This window comes from Ostrea edulis, chromosome 5, assembly GCF_947568905.1.
Source record: "Ostrea edulis chromosome 5, xbOstEdul1.1, whole genome shotgun sequence".
Lineage (NCBI taxonomy): Eukaryota > Metazoa > Mollusca > Bivalvia > Ostreida > Ostreidae > Ostrea > Ostrea edulis.
This window is the reverse complement of record NC_079168.1, coordinates 15,547,860-15,572,770: the sequence shown is the minus strand read 5'-3', so window position 1 is coordinate 15,572,770 and position 24,911 is coordinate 15,547,860. Positions and strand designations below refer to the sequence as shown.

The following is a 24,911-nucleotide window of genomic DNA, read 5'->3' as shown; positions in this document are numbered from 1 at the left end:
ACATATGACCTAAATTTTTATATGAATAGATTTGGATTGTTGAGATGAACATTTTTTGTTCTTTGACTTATACCAAAATATTAACGATTTTTGAGATATTTGATCTAGACTTTGAGCCCTTTTAGATCCCTAATTTAAGGGGCTAGCCCCTAAATCTTGATATTTTCGGAAAGATCTTGTAAATGTGCACAACTTTTGTTCTACATGTCTTAACAAAATATTTGCAAGAAAAAAGATATTGGAGATCAAAGGTCAAAAATCGCCGAAATGGGCGAACAATTTTGGCATCCATTTCTTCAGGTCCAGGCGAGCGTTTAGGCAAATCGCCTCCGGTAAAATCGAATCCCCCACAAATCTTCTAAAATGTTTACTCTATCTTGTGTAGAAATTTCAAGACTCTAGCTTCAAAACTAACGGAGGAGATGTGTGGACAACAAGGCCCTTCAAAAAGTCACTAAAAGAGAGATAACTCCTGACCGGAAGTGACGTCAAGCACGAAATTTTGCAAGCAAAGTCTCATCACCAAAAGACATCTTTCCTGAAAATTTCGTGAAAATCGATCGAAAAATGGCTGAGAAAAACGCGTGTACTACCAAGGAAAATAATAATAATAATAATGAAGAAGAAGAACGCGAACAATAATAGTAAGGTCTTCCGCAGGAGACGGAAGACCTTAATAAGAAACAGAGTAAAACCAATATGTTCCCAAACTTTGTTTGGGGAACATAATAAGAAACAGAGTAAAACCAATATGTTCCCAAACTTCGTTTGGGGAACATAATAATAAGAAACCGAGTAAAACCAATATGTTCCCAAACTTTGTTTGGGGAACATAATAATAATTTTTAATAAATGATCTGGAATATACATCATCACGTAGATGGAAGTTAGCTTATGCTTACATACCTAAACGGAATATATATATATACATGTATAATACAAACGCGTGGGGAAAATAAATTTGAGTCCTTGATTATTTCTTTTTTTAATCCTTTGAACATAGTTTTCTTGGCCTTTAAAACTCTAAAATGTAAATCTTTTATGTTATTTCTTATATCATTTTTTCCAAACTTTTAGTTACATGAAAGTCAATAAAAATTATCCTATCAATTGTTTAAACGTTACACTAGAGATCGGGCTCAAAATTTCCATTATTTTTGTTGACAACTTGCATGGGTTACTGCAGACGATAAGGATATGTTTAATACCATGAGAAAATAATGAATGGACATTTCTTTCCATGGTAGGATTAATTTTAAATCTACCTCTATAGAGAAAAGAGTTCTAAAAAGTCAGACGTAAATCGCAATCGTACGTGTTACGACTACGATAGGTTTCGTGAAACGCTCGTATACGTGCGAGTCAAATGATCTTAAACGTAATCGTACGTTTACGATTGGTTAGTGAAACGGCCGCCTGGTCCATTGCATTTTCTCCCTTCCTTTTACAGTTATATATGTATATCATTTTGGAGTTAAATCATTATGCCAACAAAAAAAAATATGTGTGTGTTTACAGTCACCCAACTGACCCTACATTTTTGCCCCCAACCCTAAAATTTTTTATCAAAAAATATATATGATTTTCCGGAAATTTAGTCTCCTTCCGGAACCAAACCCGCTATTACTCCACTTCTATAAAAATGGTGACTTCCGCCATTGAGAGTTCAGTGAAAACAGCTAATGTTTCATCTCTGACCTTGAAAGAATGTGGCCACCTGAAAGAGTCACTAAGTGTTATTGCACCATTCCAAAAATCCACAGCATTTATTATAGATATTTTCAACCAATATCTTCGATTTATAGAAGAACCCATGGGGATCTGGGCTAGAATAGGTCCTCAGTACCCCTTGCTTGTCATAAGAGGCAACCAAATGGGGTGGTCCTTTGGATGAGACTGCAGAAACTGAGACCCTGTGTCAGAGCATGTGTGGCACAAAGATCCCTCCCTGCTCAAAGGCCGTAAGCACAAGTTTGTTTTATATATTAACAGCAAAATTAACAACTTAACTTTAGGACATACAGGATGAATTCAGCTTCTCCATCATTAACTTCCCATATTTATGTAGCAATGTTCCATTATCACCTGCATATGGTAGTAATTCTTTAGGATTAGAAAGACTCTTATGTTGATGATTGTTTATGAATTTACAAATAACTGTGCTCAAAATCAATGGTCTTCGATTTTTTGCTGATTTTAATACAGATCTTAATAGTGATATTTTCTCGTTGTTTTATTGAAAGGTCAAAGCATTTTTAAGATATGATTTCGCCTTTTTTCCATGGTAATTTGTAAACTAAACAGACATTATCGTGTTTTGACAAATGTATTTCTGATGCATGTCATAGATCATTAATTGTTTATAGAATAGTTATTAATATCAGTAGAATATTCATGATTTAAACTGTATTTTAGAAGTTTTTAATAACAGTGTAAATTTTCTTTTATTTCATTGTACATACATACGACAGTCTGAATCAAGGCATATGGCCTTATGCACAGAAGCGCCAAATTTCAAGTTGGGTCTGTCATCCTGAAGAATTCTGTAAACTGATGGAGTACTTATTTTACTTCCCTTAATACTCCTCTAATTGACTTGGATAATATAATTTACTTGATCAATGTCCTTATCTGACCTTCCTCTCCTTGGCCTTCCTGATATTTTTCATTTTCTGACATCTAATACTGTTCAAATTTTGACACTATGCAAATTATCTGCTTCCTGGATAAATGTTGAACATTTGGATACTTCTTTTTGGGTGATTTCTTTTTAATAACCCTATTCACCAATGTTGGTGATTTTCCATGTTGGACTTAATGTGAGTGTTCTTGTCATCCATTTTAAAAGAACCTGATAACCTTATTCTTTCTTAATCCCATCAAAGACATCATTTACAGCAAATTTAGGAGAGGATATTCTAAGTTTTAAGAACTTGTGCCCAAACCTTTTATCATAACATCTGGACAATAAAATATCTTCAAATCAAAAACAGCAATTTTGACAGGTTGCACTTTTTCGGGATCTTATTTAGTGATTATCTTTTGTATGTTCAAAGCTATGACCATGTTTTTGAAACACGTACCTGTAGTAATTCTATATCAATTATTTTTGTTGTAGAATGAGGGTACTTGGATTAGTTTTGAAATCACCCAAATACTCCAAATTGCACCATACCTTCATCAAAAGAAATTTTCAAACATTAGTTTCATCTTCATGGTTGAGAAACCAGTTGGCAGCATCCAGTAAACTGAGTTCGGAACTTCGACTGTTGGATGCCTCATGGCAGTCAAATGGACAAGGATATCAACAACTTTACAAGCAGTGAGTCATTGTGCAAAGATCTCTATGTTCATATATCTCACATTTAAAAAAAATATAACCATCTGATCTAACTTAGGTGAGGTTGACAATGGTTGTGATATTTTGGGTTGCAATGGACCAATTTCATGTACATCAATGTGGTTTTGGCTAGACTCTAACAAGATGTTTAGTCTGACATATGTTGTACTTGTACCATATAACTGAATTTATGTATATCTGATTTTTTTCTGTTTTCAAATGGCAAAAAAAAAATTGAATGCAAAAATTTGATTAAATGCTTTTCTTGTTCAATTTACAATGTTATTTTTGCAAATGTGAAAATTGCCTTATAATGACTTTGCAGCTCACTCCTCCCCATCTCTAGTTACATAGCCAGTTGCTGAACTGTTTGACGTCTTAAGTTTAGAATGACACATAGAGCTGATAACATGTTTAAATTTTATACTAATCCAACTTGTATATACATGTTATGTAAATATGTAATGTACAGTATGTTATATTGTTTAATACAACATGAAAGCTGCTGCGTGTCGTTGCTAGTCCATTTAGTGTGTTATGTAATACTGATCTTGTATCAGAAATGAATGGGTTTTAAAGGAGAATTGTAGATACAAGTTTGGGCCAAGGACAAGGATGGGGCCACTATTGGATATATGGGAAAAGTCTTAAAAATATTTTTCATAAGAACAACATGGCTACAGATTGTCAAAACAGTATGCAAGTATCCTTATGTACAGTAGACTGGGTGTAAATTTAAGTTTGTTCAATTCAATGCCCCTGAATCATCATGTTGCCCCAACAGGGGTCCATAATTTTACATCAGAAAATCAGGAAATTCTCAAGAACAATATTGCTGTGTTTTGTGAAAGCATCCTCAAATAGTGTAAAGTCAACTCTGTACAAATCTTTGTCTTTGAGGATACCATAACAAGATATATTTACATTCACTGTGTATTCTGCTTCATTTCTATTTTGTTTCAATCTAGTTTTAGTGTCAGCTTGTGACTGTGTACATATTCTACAAACTCTGCAGCCTTTTTTGTGACATTGTTGAAATTGAAATGAATATTGGTGATTCAAGATTTATGAGACATATCTATGTACATGTATGGGCAAAATGGCTGAGGTAAAAGTTTAGCCTAGTGACCTCTTATTTTGTTACAGATACAGAGAGGAACTTTCATTCATATCTCCCACATGTAGTTTTCTATTCATAAATGTTAACTCTTGCCATAACTCATTCTTATATACCTTGTATTGTAATTGTAGAGCACACATTCCCCATGCTGTGTATTTTGACTTGTATAAATGCTGCACTGGCACCAAAGAAATCCCCTTGAACCTTCCAGAACCTGAGTGCTGGACACAGTACATACAATCACTGGGTGTGTCCTCGGACACTCATGTGGTGGTGTATGATGGACAAAACATGAGACTGGCCCTTCGGACCTGGTGGCTGTTCAGGGTCTGTATCAGTGGAAACTCTTGGTAATAGAAAAAGACCCAATTGCTTAAAGTATCTGTGAATGACTAGGAGAGTTTAAGTCACAGGACTGACAAGAACAACTTGTTAACTTGTAAAAAAACAACAACAAAAAACTGACATTTGGCACACTGATTTTGACTACAGATAACTCCATTTACCTGATCAAGATATAGGACTCATGGCAGGTGTGACTAGTCAACAGGGGATGCTTACTCCTCCTAGACACCTGATCCCACCTCTGGTATATCCAGGGGTCCTTGTTTGCCCAACTCTCCATTTTGTATTGCTTATAGGAGTTATGAGATTGATCATTGTTCATTATCTTCACCTTTCATGTATAGTGTAAAATAATGAGTGATGAAATTTAGTTGTTAGGTAGCTCATGTAGTTGTATGTTTAGATTTGTATGTCTAAAATCGAGGTTATGGACATTGCATTCTGTAGAGTTTTTGTTTTTAGTGGGGGTTCAGTTTTCGTAAATTTCTCAGGTACAGTATTCTCTCAAATTCTTAACTCCACCAAATTAATGGCTAGCAGTACATATGAAACTTCCTCAGTTTGAATTAGTCTACAAATTTGTCATTGATTAAAATAAGTGTCCATATAAAGAGGAGATTCAGAGCAAGCATGACTCCATAGTTTAGTCTGGTGCATGTTAATCGTAGAAAGCTGGATGGTAGGGACCTGGGAGAGGAAGATGCCTTTTGATTTCTTAGTCAAAAGGACAGTTAGACTCTGATAATGGGAGATGATTCACAAACATATTTTGTTGCTTTAGCTAACTTTTGTTGTTTTTTTTAATGCAGCTTTATGGTCATGAGAATATTTCGGTATTAGATGGAGGTCTTATTAAATGGGCAGACGATGGCTATGAAATTACAGTACATGAACCACAAGTTGAGGTAAACAATTAAATTTTGTTTACTTATGTAGAACAAAATGAATTCATGATCATTATGAAAACTATAGATAAAATTTTGATTATTAAAACCTGGTAAATTTACATGCAAAGTATTTGATAATCTCAATCGTTAAGCAGTTTAAAGGTTTTGTAATGACACGATATGTCATACCTCTTTGGATTCATTGTCATTTTTAGATGTGGAAGTTGAATGCAAGTAATACGCTGATTAAACCCATACTTCAATTGTGACTCATTGTTAGCATGTGTAAAGTGTATTACAGTTAACAATGTATTGTTATAATTAGTAGCGTAAAGGATGGTATATTAGAGCCATCTTTTACTCTTCGCTATTTCTTTGAAGCCTGGCAATTTCCAGTGTGAGTTAAATAAATCCTTAGTGAGGGATTATGAGGACATGCAGAAAAATGCTAAAACTCAGAAAGAACAGGTGGTGGATGTCAGGGAGGCCAGCAGTTTTGTGGGGGGTGTAGAGGAGACACCACCAGGTAAGAAAATGAAAAGAGTGATTTATCAAGGTATTTGTGTTCATAATGTAAAAAAATTTCTGTACAGGGTTATTGTGTATGTTTCTATCTTCATATGAGAATATTATTAAATCCATATTCTCTATCTTGTATATTCTTGTATATGAATGAATTGTTTGGGTTTTTTTCACTGCTCATTTCATTTTATGGCGTCGGTGGCCGAGTGGTTAGGCCGTCAGACTCTCGATCGAAAGGTCGTGGGTTCGAGTCCTGGCCGCGGCAGGGCTGACGTTGTGTCCTTGGGAAAGGCACTTTACATGAATTTCCTCACTCCACCCAAGTAAAAGGGGTACCTGGCTATAGACAGTGAAAAATATTGTTAGAATGTTAGTGCTCTAACGCTTGTAATGGCAGCTTGCACTGTATGCTTCCTAGGAGGCTGAGAAAGTTCTAGATTGATATAAGGTCTGCCGGGGTAATAATGTACATTGATTATTGTAAAGCGCTTTGAGCAGCATACGCTGGAAAAGGCGTTATATAAAACCAATCATTATTATTATTATAATTCATGACAAATATCTGTTTGGCTTTGTTCTTTGATGTAATGCCTCGTTCACACGAAGAATTTAATTCTCATTCAATGTAAGCTAATGCAAATTAAATCTGAACCGCATTTACACAGAGATTTTAATGCGCATTAGTTTACCAATGCCTCGTTCACACGAAGAGTTTAATTCTCATTCGAAGTAAGCTAATGCAAATTAAATCTGAACCACGTTTACACAGAGATTTTAATGTGCATTAGTTTACTTCGAATTAGAATTTACAATAATATATTTTCTTTTTTACATTTAAACAGATATATCGCTCATTATTTTAATTTTATATCATATGACATCATAGTAGACTTGTAATACGTATTCATAATTCAAATTAAGTCACAACATTGGTCAACGGAATGTTGAAAGAGATGTTCTGAGGTTTTTTAAAACTGGGCTCATGAAGAAGCAATATATTGTCTTGATTGAAGTGATTTCTTGAGAACATGAGAAAACTCCTTGTGTGTAGATCAGTTATATGTACATTTTAAACATGTAGTACACTATCTGTAGTGTTTTGAACAATGAATTCTGTATATCTACACAATATTCATTAAAATATCTATAAAAATAATTTTCAATGATACAGTCTATTCTTTTATTTATTTCACGCACGCGTTATATTTAGAAATACATACGAATTTAATGCGCATTAGTTTACTAAGCATTACCCCCATGTGTATGCTATTTGATTCAAATTAATTTTATGCGCATTATTTTACTTCGCATTAGATTTAATGTGAAGTAAAATTTAATGCGCATCCTTGTGAACGAGGTGTGAGTTTTTAAACAAGAGAAGGACAGTTAAAGATATTAGGGTGAAGTTTTAGAACTCTTTTGTTACAGAGTCCAGAAATGGCCATATCCCTGGATCACTCAACATACCGTACAATCTGTTCTTTAATGAGGATATGACTTTCAAGTCAAAAGAAGAATTAGAAGACCGTAAGTATGGATACTGTAAAAATCTGTAGGTTATGGTTTTACTTGATTCAGGAAACAGAAATAATGAGTGAATGTATTGACAAACTTCTTTATAGCTGGCATTACATATCAAAATCTTACACACATTGAATTTCCAACAAGAAAAACAATGTGTCATGATAATTCCCTGCTGCTTGTGTGCAGTATATTAACGTGATTTTAGCTTACCTGGAAGAAGTCCAGGTTGTAGTTTTTAGACTGTCCAAATTCTGATGCTGTTATGAGCCCTTGGACCAAACTTGCATGGAAGTTACATCTAGCTACAGTGCATGTATTAAACTTTTATAGCTTCAATCATTGAATTCATAGTCTGACAATTGGTTGGAGTAACTTAGAGGTTTTGGACATTTTCAAATTCCAAAGTAACTATTGGCCTACCTGGACCAAACCTGCAGGGATCTAGGGATGTTGACCTCCAAACTTGTCGTTATCTTCAGACTTACCTTCACAAAGTCAAACCTGCAGGGATCTAGGGATGTTGACCTCCAAACTTGTCGTTATCTTCAGACTTACCTTCACAAAGTCAAACCTGCAGGGATCTAGGGATGTTGACCTCCAAACTTGTCGTTATCTTCAGACTTACCTTCACAAAGTCAAACCTGCAGGAATCTAGGGATGTTGACCACCAAACTTGTCGTTATCTTCAGACTTACCTTCACAAGGTCAAACCTGCAGGGATCAAGGGATGTTGACCACCAAACTTGTCGTTATCTTCAGACTTACCTTCACAAAGTCAAACCTGCAGGAATCTAGGGATGTTGACCACCAAACTTGTCGTTATCTTCAGACTTACCTTCACAAAGTCAAACCTGCAGGGATTTAGTGATGTTGACCACCAAACTTGTCGTTATCTTCAGACTTACCTTCACAAAGTCAAACCTGCAGGGATCTAGGGATGTTGACCACCAAACTTGTCGTTATCTTCAGACTTACCTTCACAAAGTCAAACCTGCAGGGATCTAGGGATGTTGACCTCCAAACTTGTCGTTATCTTCAGACTTACCTTCACAAGGTCAAACCTGCAGGAATCTAGGGATGTTGACCTCCAAACTTGTCGTTATCTTCAGACTTACCTTCACAAGGTCAAACCTGCAGGAATCTAGGGATGTTGACCTCCAAACTTGTCGTTATCTTCAGACTTACCTTCACAAAGTCAAACCTCTAGGGATGTTGACCACCAAACTTGTCGTTATCTTCAGACTTACCTTCACAAAGTCAAACCTGCAGGAATCTAGGGATGTTGACCACCAAACTTGTCGTTATCTTCAGACTTACCTTCACAAAGTCAAACCTGCAGGGATCTAGGGATGTTGACCACCAAACTTGTCGTTATCTTCAGACTTACCTTCACAAGGTCAAACCTGCAGGAATCTAGGGATGTTGACCACCAAACTTGTCGTTATCTTCAGACTTACCTTCACAAAGTCAAACCTGCAGGGATCTAGGGATGTTGACCACCAAACTTGTCGTTATCTTCAGACTTACCTTCACAAAGTCAAACCTGCAGGGATCTAGGGATGTTGACCACCAAACTTGTCGTTATCTTCAGACTTACCTTCACAAAGTCAAACCTGCAGGGATCTAGGGATGTTGACCACCAAACTTGTCGTTATCTTCAGACTTACCTTCACAAGGTCTTTCCAGATGATCATACATAGTAGATCTCCATATTTCTATTCTGGTGTGATTCTGCTTTTGTTTGAATATTTAGGAGACATTTTCTGTTGTTAATTTCTGACATCTTTAGATCTGTTATCTGAAAATATGTAGTCTGCTGACAAGGAGAATCACTCTCAAATCTGCCCCAGTATTCATAATGTTAACAGATTTAATTAGAAAATTAATAGGACCTTGCAATATTCCAGTTTCGAGATAAGAGCTCTTCTGTGTAGGAGGTGCATTTAGTGGAACTTTGAATGCCTAAGTGGGACAGAGTGGACATACAGTCAGTGAAAAAGACAACAAAATGTGTTAAAAGCGGCTTCTCTTTAAATATGTAAATGTAGGAAATACAAAATACTTTTGAAAGAAATGTTTTATTAAAGTAGAGACATAAAAAACAATGTCATACAATGTAGTTGCAAGTAATATCCTGGATATGATAAGTATGAGCAACAAAATAATCTGATATAATAAGAATTCCATGTATTTAATTACTCCCTGAATATTTATCCCTTACATAGTTTGTGTATCAGTCGAATTTGGGTGATGAAACTGCATATGAGAAACTTGCTGAACACATTCAGTTATGCAGTGATAGATATTTTGTCCCACTCCTGCATGTAAACAAGTTGTTTTGTGCCTTACTATGTACGAGATTTCTCCAAAGGGAAATAACTTGGAGGTATCTCGAAACCAACGTATAGGTGGGTGCCCTATAGTGATCAGCCTGTATGTGTGCATCCATCCGCCCATCTCTACACTTTTTCTGGACTATCCCTGCAGCTATTGAATGGAAAATTTATTATATGACATGATATCAATGGGTTACAGATTAACTTAATAGAGTTTGTGGCTTTGTTGACCAATTTTTGAAAAAGTTATGGACCTTGAACTTAGCTAATTGTAGGGATTTGTCAGTTTTCTGGACTTTTTTAACCACCCCTGCAGCTTTTGAATTGAAAATTTATACATAAACCTATATCAATGAGGTCAAATTTGAGTATGGGCTTTGTTGGTCTGTTTATATATGCCTGTGTTTAGACTGGACATATTATGGTACAACAATGTATGTACGTCCATTTGTTCTGGGTTTTCTGTTTCTATTTTCATTACTCTGTCACACATCAAGCTGAAACTTGCTGTTGAGCTTTTTTTTTTTTTTTAGGTCACTCTAGATATGTTGCAATTTTAATCCATTTCAACCTCTCTTGCAGGAGTTTTGCCCCTTTGTTTGAAATTTAATGTTATATAGAGGGTACATGATTTATGCAACTAACTCCTCCTAGTTTTCAAGTGAGGACCTGTATATTTTACAGGGTGTTTGTATGGGTATTGAAGGTGTGCATGTGGCAAGGATTTGATTTTTTTCAGGTTTTTTTTAGAGAATGACAGGTTGTTGAACATAGTCAATTTTGAGAAAAATACATGATTTGTTGATCTTACATGTAACTTCTCCCACAGTTTTCAAGTGAGGACTTTCTTATTTCACAGTGTTTGTATGGGTATTGAAGATGTGCATGTTGCAAGGATTCTGATTTTCTTTAAATTTTAGAAAATTACAGGTTGTTGAACTTTGTCGGTTTTGAGGAAATTTTACATAGTGAGTATATGATTTGTCTGTCTAACTCCTTTCACAAGTGATATGGTTTTTCCATTTAACTCCTCAAAAAGTTTTGAAGCTAAGCCTTTGTAAACAATTTGAAGATGTGCATATTGCAAGAATTTTGATTCCCAACAAGAATTTTCTTTGATGTTTGAAAATATTATACATTTATTGCATGATAGTGAGGGAGAGATATGAATATTTATTCACCCAAGAAAAATCATATTCCCAGAGGGCAACGCCCGAGGGGAATATAAGACTCTCTTATGAGTAGCCATGAAATATAAGGTGATTCCACCCGAGGGTTGCAAAAAAGCTGTGAAACCCGAGGCTTTGCCGAGGGTTTTACTGCTTTTTTGCAACCCCAAGGGTGGAATCACCTTAATATTTCATGGCAACTCATAAGAGAGTATTTTTCTCTCATATTTTTAGAGTTTTCCGTTTTCCTTGTGCCTAGCGACGCCATTTTGAGAAATTCCCAATTAATTAGTTTTTCGCTGTACATTAAAAATAACACCAGAATCGAATTCTACGACCCTCATTTTGGCAACTACGTTGCCGACAAAAAATCAGCCAACGAGTGTATGTTAATTGTATTAGAGTTATTCCTCTTTGAATAAATCAATAATCAGGGTGATGCGTGACGTAACTCGACAGTCCATCAGCGCGAAGCATTTTGACAGACCTAATCAGAATATGAATCCACAACTGCACGGTTTTTTTCTTAGAGGAGCATTGATATTGATATTAATTGAGCAGTTATTTAATGACGAGTGTGTGAAGAGAGATTCAAGTGGTTTTTGTTGGTGGATATAATTATGGACATGGCTAGACTTTCGTTTTCCACGCGTGCAAGAACTCGAGTCTCATGGACATTGAAGGCACTTATTTCACCTGTGACACGGACAGTAGACGTTGACAAAGTGAATGTGGAGGTAGGCCTAGAACTAATAGAACGTGTGGGCTGGGTTTCTGTGAACTGGCACAGGGCCTAATGCACAGGATGACAGGTGTATGAGGAATTTGTTACTATTGTTGAGTGTGCGGTAATTGTTCAAGGAATGTGTATTTTTGTGTCCAGTCACATACACCTGGAGATTATCAGGGACATTACAATCTGTCATTTTTTGTACAAGAGCTTTGCAGACGCTAGTGTTCGTCAATCGAGGCGAAGTAAGTTGCAAGCTAGTTGTGTATTGATTATGAAGTCACGGGATATGTAAGATAAACGTCACGTGATATGAAAGATAGAAATATCTTACATACATTTCTTTCATAGAATATCTGTATCTTACATACGTAGATATGAGAGAATATGATTTTTCTTGGATGAATAAATAGTCATATCTCCCAAACAGTCATGCAATAAATTGTTTATTATACCGAAACAAAGCAAGACTACAAAAATAAATTTGAAATTGGAGTCCGATCAACTATACATTGTATGTAGCTGAGATTGCCTTAACAGTAACACCGCACCATAAATGTATTACGGTAGAGGATACAAACAACAAAATACAGTGATATGATAACCAGATTTTGTATTTCCATTCTCCATGGATGCTGATTTACTTGCTTGCTTTTTCTACCAACCAAAACCAAGCGATTTAAATGTATATCAGAGACCCGCATATTTTGTGCCTTACAAACTATCAAAGTACAATGACTCGGACTTATTGTGACATCACAATAAAATTTGTTTACCTTGACGTTAAATTTATGGAAATGCACGAGGCTGTGTGTTTGTTGTTGTCTGCGTCATTCGGAACACTCGGGTTTGCTCATTTAGCTGGACATGTTTGTTGTTGCCTGCGTCATTCGGAACACTCGGGTTTGTTCATTTAACTGGACACGAAAGTGAAGCAAGAGATATCCGAAGGGGTGGAACACGATGTTTTGTTACAGGGCAAACACGACGGTCATGTGACCTTCTCGGCCAATCAGATTCTTACTTAGTGATTCTTTATATGAGGTATGATAATACAAGTTGTTGAACTTTTGTCAATTTGGGGGAAATGTTTTACACACAGAACTCTTAGTTTGTCTATCTACCTCCTGTCAGTTTTAAGCTTGGTCCTTTTAACCACACAATGCAAAAGAAAGTGGGTGTATTTGTTTGGTTGGGTGGAGAACTGCACGAGTGATCCTAATTTGCTCGTTTCCTATCTTTAGTAAAGTTCTACAACTCGTGGCTTAAGAAACACACCCTGCATAAGCTTTGACAGGGTATAATGTACTGTTTCCAGTGCTCTTTCAGGGATATAACAGGTTGCCAGACTTTTTATCATGCCAGGATGAATGGCCAGATATTTTTGTCATGATGCCATTGTGGGTGTCACACTTTTTGGGGAAAACTTTAACCTTGGGTATATCTTTTGAACCAAGGAGATAGGGCTTTGATATTTCATGTATAGGTTCCCTATAACCAGACCTTTCTTTTGGTACCAAAATGTTTGACCTTATGACCTTGGACTTTGATCTACTTTTCAAAAAAATTAACCTTTGCGATATCTTTTGAATCAAGGGGGATAGGGTTTTGATATTTCATATATATATATGCCTCATGAACCAGGCCTTTCATTTAACATCAAGACTTGTGACCTAATGACCTTAATCTTGGACTTCGACTTACTTTTCAAGAAAAAAAAATTATCTTGGCTATATCGTTTGAATCAAGGGGGATAGGACTTTCATTTCATTGATATTTCACATGTCTATGCCTCAGGCCTTTCATTTCATTGATATTTCACATGTCTATGCCTCAGGCCTTTTATTTGGTTATTATTTCACATATCTATGCCACCCAAAGGCCTTTCATTTCATTGATATTTCACATGTCTATGCCTCAGGCCTTTTATTTCATTGATATTTCACATGTCTATGCCTCAGGCCTTTTATTATACCCCCTGCAACAAGTTGTGGGGGGGGGGGGGGGGGGGGTATACTGGAATCGGGTTGTCCGTCTGTCTGTCTGTCCGTCTGTAGACGCAATGGTTTCCGGGCTCTAAAGCATTATCCTTTCCACCTACCGTCACCATATCTTACATATGGACTACCCATGGGATGAAGATGTTCCCTATTGATTTTGGGGTCAAAAGGTCAAAGGTCAAGCACACTGGACATTGAAGTAGCAATATGGTTTCCGGGCTCTAAAGTGTTATCCTTTCCACCTACAGTCACCATATCATACATATGGACTACCCATGGGATGAAGATGTTACCTATCGATTTTGGGGTCAAAAGGTCAAAGGTCAAGCACACTGGACATTGAAGTAGCAATATGGTTTCCGGGCTCTAAAGCGTTATCCTTTCCACCTACAGTCACCATATCATACATATGGACTACCCATGGGATGAAGATGTTCCCTATCGATTTTGGGGTCAAAAGGTCAAAGGTCACGTGCACTGGACATCGAAGTAGCAATATGGTTTCCATTTAAATTCTTTAATGACTTTTTTCATTGCATGGAGATGCTGTGTTCCTAGATACCTTTTGGATCATAATACTGAAGTTTTACCTATTACCAACACCCTTTGGGAGATTGGGGTAAGCGGGGGGTATTCTTAGTGAGCATTGCTCACAGTACCTCTTGTTTGGTTATTATTTCACATACCTATGCCTCAGGCCTTTCATTTCATTGATATTTCACATGTCTATGCCTTAGGCCTTTCATTTCATTGATATTTCACATGTCTATGCATCATGCCTTTCATTTCATTGATATTTCACATGTCTATGCCTCAGGCCTTTCATTTGGTTGATATTTCACATGTTTTGAGACATGAAAAATAAGTCATTAACAGTTCAAGGTCACACAAGTTTAATATCTAGTGTGCCCCCCCCCCCCTCCTTCCGATGACTGCCAGATAATGCCTTCACATGGTGCAATTAAGTCTCTAAAACTCTCTAGGGATGTTGTTGCACTCTAACTGCAGAACTTGGGCTAGTTGTTGCAGAGTCTGAGCTGCGTTTGTCTTTGGCGGATGTGCCTATCCAGTTTGTCCAATGCCTGTTCAATACGCAATTTCCGAGTTACCCAATAGTTAGTTCCCTTTGTTGAACTCTTGCGCACAATGAGGCGCAAAATATGTTCTCATATTCACGTGGTGGGTACAAATGCTTATCACTGCGTTCATATATTACCTAAAGGATGATTACCAGACGTCATGCAACCACTTGATTTGCATGGACACACAAATTTAGTAAGTTTATGAGTATTTGATAATAAAATACCTTAAGTAAAAATCGATAATCACCATCTTTCTTTGATAAAAGTATCACCTGTGTAGCAGAGGAAATAAATGTTAATTTCATATTCAATTTTATGGCCTAATTCAAACAAATTATTCTTAAAATGGTCAATTTAATGTATACCAACGGCTGATATAAACAAAATTGACGCTTTCAGAACTGTTATCCTATTTACATAGCTAGTCTATAGTATACATCTTGCACCCCCCAAAGCGTTCAACCGAATACTGAACGTATCTCCATCACAAAAGAGCTGTTATCTCGGAAATTGCGTATAGTGTTCATATCTAGTGATTTGGATGGCCATGGAAGAACCTGGATATCATGTCTTTGCAGAACATCAAATGTTAAACAAGCAGTATGTGGTTTGGTGTTGTCATGTTGGAATACTGCTCCGGGATGCTACATTATTGTCCTGCCTGTATAGGATATTGTTGTCCACATCATAACACAACGCCCTCCAGACTGGTCAGCCTCTTGGATGCGATTTTGTGCAAAACGTTCATTTTGGTGCCTAAACATTCTGAGTCTTCCATCAGACCTCTGCAGTAAAAATCGAGATTCATCGCTGAAATAAACTGTCCGCCAGCATTGCCACAGCCATACTCTATGAGTCTGAGACCACTGAAGTCAGTTCTGGCAATGTTGCGGAGTCAGATTAATATAATGTAATCCCAGCATCCCGTAGTCGACTGCTTACAGTCTGATATGATATTCAGCAAATCCCAGGAATAGCAGATGCTTAAGATGATGCTGTAGTGAATCGTGGACGAAGATGACGCAATTGGATGAAGCAATACTGTGTTGCTAACATCATATGTGGTCTACCTGATCTATGACAATCATTTGTTGAACCATGCTGTTGCTATCTGCTCCAAAGGTGCTTTGTGCAACATTGAAATCTCTTGCAACTGCAAATTGTGACACACCTGCTTCTACAGTCATCCAATTGTGTTGTTGCATTGAGCATCCTCAGGTGTGACATTTCTCAAAAAGCAATTACATTTAAGGACAATGCAATCGAATATCAAGAACCTGTGCATTTGATAAACTACTGGTGCCTGAATCACATGCATTAGGAACTGACGACAACCAAGAGTTACAGAGACCAATATACGATTTTATGAAAAGACATTTTGTTGTCTTCAAATTCTATAGAATATCTATCCAGTAAATAAAAGTGTTAGCTGTAACAAGGAGTAATCAGGCCATTCATTCCAGACCCCAAAAAATGTATGAAAAAATTATTTGCACAGATTCAGTGAAAAATTACTACTATGCATTTCTTTTTTTTCTTTTTTTATTATTATTAGTATAAATATTAAACTATAAAATGATTATTATTGATAAAACATTGGTGAATGTAAATATTTGCTGGTAATGACCTCATGGGATGGTCATTGACTACAAAACTCATGCTCATACAAATGAATGATGGTAATGTACAGTGTAATATTCAATACGAATGCTATTCACAGTGTTTGAAGACGCAGGAGTTGATCTGGAGAAGCCCATTGTATCCAGCTGCTTACTCGGAATAACCGGATGTGCCATAAATGTAGCTTCCCACATGTTTGGAAAAAAAGACACAGCTCTGTATTATGTAAGTGTAATGATTTTAAAAAAGTTTGAAAGGATTGTTACCATGGTGAGGAACAAAACCACATTTATGCATGGTTATGTGCTGAACTGGCACCCCTCTGTATTTAACCTTTGTATTTGGACTGTGACAGGATGTGCTGAACTGACACCCCTCTGTATTTAGCCTTTGTATTTGGACTGTGACAGGATGTGCTGAACTGGCACCCCTCTGTATTTAGCCTTTGTATTTGGACTGTGACAGGATGTGCTGAACTGGCACCCCTCTGTATTTAACCTTTGTATTTGGACTGTGACAGGATGTGCTGAACTGGCACCCCTCTGTATTTAGCCTTTGTATTTGGACTGTGACAGGATGTGCTGAACTGGCACCCCTCTGTATTTAACCTTTGTATTTGGACTGTGACAGGATGTGCTGAACTGGCACCTCTCTGTATTTAGCCTTTGTATTTGGACTGTGACAGGATGTGCTGAACTGGCACCCCTCTGTATTTAACCTTTGTATTTGAACTGTGACAGGATTACAAGTGGGTATATACAGTATGGCTGGTTAACAAGTAGGAAATGTGATTTCAAAAAATTTGATTATAAGTAATCAATTTTGGTTTTATTTAAGAAGTAAAAGATATTACTACAGAGCTCCAGGTAATTTTTTACCACAAAGAGTATTTACCCCCTGATTTTCAAATCAAGGAGTATTTTGCTTTTCAGAAAAATTCAAAAGAGTATTTTGTTAATTTACTGATTATCTTTGCTCTTTTGCACAGAAGATGTCACCAGATAAACGATACTTCTTCCGTTAAACTTTAACTTAAAGTTTATATTAAAAGGCCGCTCCAGTTATTTACGAGGAAAATCCTTTGTAGTTCTTTTTGTTAAAACTTTTCATTGTCATTGGGAATTTGATATTTATCATTGATGCATTAAATTTGAATATGTCAGACACTCAGTCATATGATTATGATCCAATTCTGTATATCATTCATCCACAATTGATAATACAAGTTGTTTTTTTCTGTGCTTTCGACCGCACACTAACTCTTTAAGAAAGAAAGTATAACAAGTAGGCCTATATAATAGTGTTTTAAGTTAACTCTTCCTATTTTTCAAAATTGTGATTGTCATTAAAACGTATTTCATAGCGCTAAATATCATGTATGATCAAGCCCTGGACTACCCTCAATTCATATGAATAGATAATTCATATTTATATCATACTACATGTATCGCAAATACGCATTACTTTGGGAGTGTATAGCGTATTTACATTCGCTAATGCATAATTGTACGCATGATTTTCAACTTAAATGCGTATTTGGTAAAATTTAATGAGTATTTACGCTCATACGCACCTTATCTGGAGCTCTGTTACTAGTAATGCTATTTGTGCTAGCTACAGGACTGAAGGTCCCTGGGAAAGAATTGGGAAGGACCAAATAAGCCTCGAAACATACAGTTCTAGAAGAGCTAATATAGTATTTAAACATTAGTGTTTATTTTCTATAAACATTCAAGGGACTGGTTCACGATTTTTGAAAAAGACATTTTGCATTTTTGATGTTAAACATTAAAAATATAACTCATTTAATGTTGACAGCCAAAATTTTGACTTTCTGAATGCAAGAATAAAAGCAATATTTTAGCCTTAAATCTGTTATGTAAAAGGTCTTTTTATGTATACAAACAAACCAGTGAAATATTAATTTTGTAATACAAAGCATCTTAATTTTGCATAGTCGCAAATTTTAAGTTTTGGATGACACATTCTACCCACAGAATGCTTGAAATGTGAAAGATATGATAAACTTAGATCTAAATACATTTCTTTCGAAAATTTCGTAAACAATAACATGCCACAATCTTTGTTTACAAAACAAAGAATAAACTCTCTGAAATGAGCTTCTGTGATATAGTATAACCTTAATTTTTATGCGAAATCTTTTAAACACATTAGACAGTAAGTTTCGATCATTAAAAGTGAGAAACAAAATTTTGGGGAAAATCGTGAATCAGTCCCTTTAAGGTTTTTATGTCAAGATGAAGGATGATATGCTTTTATCAAAAAATAAGATACAGTGAAATGTCATAATTTATTACTGACAAAGCTGTGGTAAATGTAAATACCCCTGTATTTTCAAATGTATGGGAGAAAATTACCACACACCATTTTTAGCTCACCTGAACCGAAGGTTCAAGTGAGCTATTCTGATCACATTTTGTCCGCCGTCCGTCTGTCTGTCTGTCCATCTGTCTGTCTGTCCGTAAACTTTTCACATTTTCGACTTCTTCTCCAGAACCACTGGGCCAATTTCAACCTAACTTGGCCAAAAGCATCCTTGGGTGAAGGACTTTCAAGTTTGTTCAAATGAAGGGCCATGTCCCTTTCAAAGGGGAGATAATCACAAAAATGCAAAAATAGGGTGGGGTCATTTAAAAATCTTCTTCTCAAGAACCACTGGGCCAGAAGAGCTGAAATTTACCTGAAAGCTTCCTGACATATTGCAGATTCAAGTTTGTTCAAATCATGGCCCCCGGTGGTAGGATGGGGCCACAAGGGGGGATCAAAATTTTACATACAAATATATAGGGAAAAACTTTAAAAATCTTCTTCTCAAGAACCACTAAGCCAGAAAAGCTGAGATTTACATGAAAGCTTCCTGACATAATGCAGATTCAAGTTTGTTCAAATCATGGCCCCCGGGAGTTGGATGGGGCCACAATAGGGGATCAAAGTTTTACATACAAATATATAGGAAAAATCTTTAAAAATCTTCTTCTCAAGAACCACTGAGTCAGAAAAGCTGATTTTTACATGAAAACTTCCTGACATAGTGCAGATTCAAGTTTGTTCAAATCATGGCCCCCGGGGATAGGATGGGGCCCCAAGGGGGGATCAAAGTTTTGCACACAAATATATAGGAAAAATCTTTAAAAATCTTCTTCTCAAGAACCACTGAGCCAGAAAAGCTGAGACTTATATGAAAGCTTCCTGATATAGTACAGATTTTAAATTGTTAAAATCATGGCCCCCGGGGGTCGGATGGGGCCACAATAAGGGGTCAAAGTTTTACATACAAATATATAGGAAAAATCTTTAAAAATCTTCTTCTCAAGAACCACTGAGCCAGAAAAGCTGAGATTTATATGAAAGCTTCCTGATATAGTGCAGATTCTAAATTGTTAAGATCATACCCCCGGGGGGTCGGATGGGGCCACAATAGGGGATCAAAGTTTTACATACAAATTTATAGGAAAAATCTTTTAAAATCTTCTTCTCAAGAACCATTGGGCCAAAGAAGTTCACATTTACATGAAAGCTTTCTGATATAGTGCAGATTCAGGTTTGTTAAAATCATGGCCCCCTGGGGTAGGATGAGGCCACAATAGGGGATCAAAGTTTTACATACAAATATATAGGGAAAATCTTTAAAAATCTTCTTCTCAAGAACCATTGGGCCAAAGAAGTTCACATTTACATGAAAGCTTTCTGACATAGTGTAGATTCAAGTTTGCAAAAACCATGGCCTCCAGGGGTAGGTTTGGGGCCATAATAGGGACTACGGTTTTACATGCAAATAGATATGGAAAATCTTCTGATATGGACCAAGGTGACTCAGGTGAGCGATGTGGCCCATGGGCCTCTTGTTCTAAGAAGTACCATAAATCATTTGTCTGCAGCACTGGTTGTTTTGTTGCCTTTTGTACAATACTTTGTGTCAATAGTCTGCACATATAATAAGTCATTTACACATGCTCGTGCTACCTGTAATGAGCACAAATAACAGTCTGCTAAGCTTTCTAAGGTGCTAAGCAAATGAATTATAAACTCCTCTGAGTGATACAGCAGAAAAATGTAAAGGAGAAGGGTTATATAGGGGCTGCCTGCTGCCTAATCCTTATTATGTTATACATAATGAAATAGGCACTTACAATCAACATAGAATTTGCTGAAAAATCCCTTTATGGTTGCAAAACACAGTATAAAATTCATATCATACCACAGAAGACCAGTCAATGACCATACTCTATATGATGTTGTAACACACCTACATTGTAAAACCACCATAGGTATTTATTTTCTTCTGCCAACAGGGTAGAATATTGACTAGTCCAACACCCAATATGGCATTCAATGTCTGTTGCAACAGTGAGTTAGTATCAGATTACAGCTGCCTCACTGTTGTTTGTAGCCTGGATGCTCTTGGTGAAGGGGTCAGTGATGGCTTATCTCGCCATACATTTCTATTTGATTTGATGGGAGTCGTGCCTCACAGAGTTTACTTAATGTCTCTATGGACACCCGTTTCATGTATTCTGTGTTTGTATTGTTGCTACAATGACAAATGTGATAAACAAATCATGAAATGTGTGATGGAGGCACATCATGGGACCTGGGTTTATTACTTATTCAGATAGATATGAATTGCAGCGTGGACCAAGTATTTCTGTGAGGATAGGGGGATAACCTCTGTGATAATACATTAGATTAGAGTAAAATCTGAATTGTTTGTATTATGTAATGTATTTTACACCCAACACAAACATCAAATAAGTATGCATGCGGTGTGCTTAGATGACCTCTCTCTGGGGTTCGTGTTTCATAGTTGCCTTTACCTGCCATTTTTATAAAACAAGTGATATTGTTTTTCTATTTTTAAGTTTATCATTTCCAACTATAAAAATGTACATGTAGTACATCGTATCTAGCTATTTCCGTGCAAATCAATCTTTTTGACATGAAGCTCTTAATGTTGCACTTTTTGATTTATTATGTAGATATTGTGATTATTTCACGGACTTCATGAATATGTATAAGGTTTTTAAAGAGGAGTTTTGAATGATGCACACATAGGAGACTTTAAATTTCATCCTGTGCTGCTTAGGTACCAAATCAGAAAAAAGTCTTCATCACCTAGGCTAAATTGCGTTTTATTAAATATTCAAACACCAATCAAAATGGGGGGGGGGGGGGGGGGGGTTCAGCTTGATTATAGAATATAGATTCCCAGTTGATTGGACCCACCCCCACCCCCTGGAAAAAGAATTGCTTTGAGTGCCCTTTCAAAATATAGAAGAAAATCTGGTTCTGTACATATAAAAGAAGTTTAGGAAGTCTTTATATTGAAAGGTAATTTTCTGTAAGAGGGGATGGTAGCTCTAGTACTATAGTGAGTTATGATTAAGTAACACATGTTAATCTTTAATATTGCAGGGTTCTTGGAATGAATGGCGACTTCGAGCAGATGCCAGCGAGTGTGAGACAGGGCCGCCACGCCAGAGAGGATGACAAAAATATCACTAATTACGATTAAGAATTAAGTAACATTGATTATATGATTAAACAACTGATTGCAATATTTTCACCTGTTTACCTAGTGAAGGTTAGGCTATGGTAGACTTGATTTAAAGAGAAATAAGATGGTGCTTTTAGAAACTCTCACAAAATAATGCTTTACAAAGCAAGGAAATTATTATGGGACTCTTAATGAAAACGACAAAGGAAGAGAAATTCCAGATACACAGATGCTTTGTATAGATCAATACAAAGTCATTTCATAATTCTATTATGTGGCAAATGCAAATATATTGGAGATATCTTTATAGTTTGTTTTATCCAGCAAGTTAAAAAGCTTGTCTATATTTGCAAAGATTGTAGAGCAAATATACACATTATAGCAGTGAGTTGGAAGAAGCAAATGCAAAAAACCACACTACCATAGATATACTATTTATCTCATACTATGTGTGTTTACTTTTAAATTTAAAATTTCTAATTTTTTGCCTTTGATATCTTTACAAATTGTAAGATATTTCCTCATGAATTTCATGCAGCTGTGAACAATGCAATGCTTCATGCCTGAATACTTCATGAAGCAAAATAGCACTACATAAAAGGTATGCTGGCATGAAGCTTAGAGTTCATACCCTCATGTATTTTAAAAATGAAATCTATTTCTTCTGCCAATTTAACATAAAGAATTGTTGCATCTTGTTTTAATTGTATGAAGCAACCTGAACTACCGTTACCTATAACCAACGGGTATTGGATAAAGTTATATTTATCCAGAAGGCAATGCATGTATAAAATATGCCTCACATATGATTGAGATAAATATCATGATTTATATTAATGAACCTGTAATGAATAAATCTTTTTGACAGTTTCAGTTGTTTGAGCAATATATATTGTATAACTTCTTGCAAGTTTCATTTTTAATGATTGATTTGTTGTGAATTGTTTTATTGTATATTAAATAAAAATGTTTTAATTAGAAGAGACTTCTTGAGATTGTATAGTACAATGTAGTTGTAATGGTAAGATTTTATTGGAACTCATATTTCTATCAAAACTTTTGAAAAAATACAAAGGACTTTTGTGATCTAATATTAAAAAAGTTTTTCCTTTCAAAGTTAATTCAATCTTCTCTCATGAAAGTAATGCAATGTTCTTCCATATAGAAGTCTCGCGCTTCTCAAACTTAGCACAGCAGTAGTGAGAAGAGAATTAGCACAGTAGTAATGAGAAGAGAAGTCTCTCAAACTTAGTACAGTAGTAATGAGAATAAAAGTCTCTCAAACTTAGCACAGTAGTAATGAGAATAGAAGTCTCTCAAACTTAGTACAGTAGTAATGAGAAGAGAAGTCTCTCAAACTTAGTACAGTAGTAATGAGAAGAGAAGTCTCTCAAACTTAGTACAGTAGTAATGAGAAGAGAAGTCTCTCAAACTTAGTACAGTAGTAATGAGAATAGAAGTCTCTCAAACTTAGCACAGTAGTAATGAGAATAGAAGTCTCTCAAACTTAGCACAGTAGTAATGAGAAGAGAAGTCTCTCAAACTTTCAAACTTAGCACAGTAGTAATGAGAATAGAAGTCTCTCAAACTTAGCACAGTAGTAATGAGAAGTCTCTCAAACTTAGCACAGTAGTAATGAGAAGAGGAGTCTCTCAAACTTAGCACAGTAGTAATGAGAATAGAAGTCTCTCAAACTTAGCACAGTAGTAATGAGAATAGAAGTCTCTCAAACTTAGCACAGTAGTAATGAGAAAAGAAGTCTCTCAAACTTAGCACAGTAGTAATGAGAAGTCTCTCAAACTTAGCACAGTAGTAATGAGAATAGAAGTCTCTCAAACTTAGCACAGTAGTAGTGAGAAGTCTCTCAAACTTAGTACAGTAGTAATGAGAATAGAAGTCTCTCAAACTTAGCACAGTAGTAATGAGAATAGAAGCCTCTCAAACTTAGCACAGTAGTAATGAGAATAGAAGCCTCTCAAACTTAGCACAGTAGTAATGAGAATAGAAGCCTCTCAAACTTAGCACAGTAGTAATGAGAAGAGAAGTCTCGCAAACTTAGCACAGTAGTAATGAGAAGAAAGGTCTCTCAAAGTAGTAATGAGAATAAAAGCCTCTCTCTTCCTCGTCCTCTGGGTCAGGGAATTGGATGCTAGGGTGGAGTTCTGGTTCATATAGTGAATATGCAATGTTTCTTTTAACTTCACCTTCTAAAGTCCTGGACACTGAACAATTAATTTGAAAATATAGCACAGAGACTGACTGCTTAATTATAATGGGTTGGCAAATTTCTGGTCCCTGGGTCAAGCATTCAGTTCTCAGGATAGCACTGTTAGATCATTTAGTTGTTTTTTTTTCAAAAGCATAGAATTTTAAAGAGTCTTCTTTACTTCTAAGTCTATAGAAAACAAATTAAGTTCAGAGAAACAGACCCTACAAACTAATGTTTAGATGATATATGTAGGAATCTTGTCTGCCTACATGTCCATCTTTTGTCCTTCACCACTTTGCATCTAGGTGACAAAATTATGATAAAAGAGACAATGAAATGCTCATGCCTGGCACAAAAGTGGATTATGGCTACTAAGTGATATGTACTGATCCGTCACAAAATCTGAAGCCCGCTCCATTCTTGGATTTTGGAAGTTGCACTCGCTGCACCATTAGCATGAAACACTTCCTATATACAGGTAATGATTGTGTGCGTGACCAAACACTTCCTAT

At 36.1% G+C, this 24,911-nt stretch overlaps 1 protein-coding gene across 1 annotated transcript; it reads left to right on the top strand.

The window, feature by feature from the left end:
* The first annotated feature begins 1,834 nt into the window (after positions 1-1,834).
* Positions 1,835-23,171, top strand: LOC125650454 (thiosulfate sulfurtransferase-like). The gene is made up of 8 exons (XM_056166791.1): positions 1,835-1,961; positions 3,119-3,322; positions 4,592-4,787; positions 5,615-5,710; positions 6,074-6,218; positions 7,643-7,741; positions 16,776-16,900; positions 22,109-23,171. Exons 1-8 carry the CDS (start codon positions 1,891-1,893, stop codon positions 22,181-22,183), a joined length of 1,011 nt encoding a protein of 336 aa, XP_056022766.1. The 5' UTR covers positions 1,835-1,890; the 3' UTR covers positions 22,184-23,171.
* The last annotated feature ends 1,740 nt before the right edge of the window (positions 23,172-24,911 follow it).

Excerpts from the sequence above, each read along its gene's own strand:
- LOC125650454 (XM_056166791.1), top strand. The coding sequence starts at position 1,891 with ATGAGACTGCAGAAACTGAGACCCTGTGTCAGAGCATGTGTGGCACAA. Across the intron at positions 4,788-5,614 it reads GGACCTGGTGGCTGTTCAGG|CTTTATGGTCATGAGAATAT; the intron begins GTCTGTATCAGT and ends TTTTTAATGCAG. Across the intron at positions 6,219-7,642 it reads TGTAGAGGAGACACCACCAG|AGTCCAGAAATGGCCATATC; the intron begins GTAAGAAAATGA and ends CTTTTGTTACAG.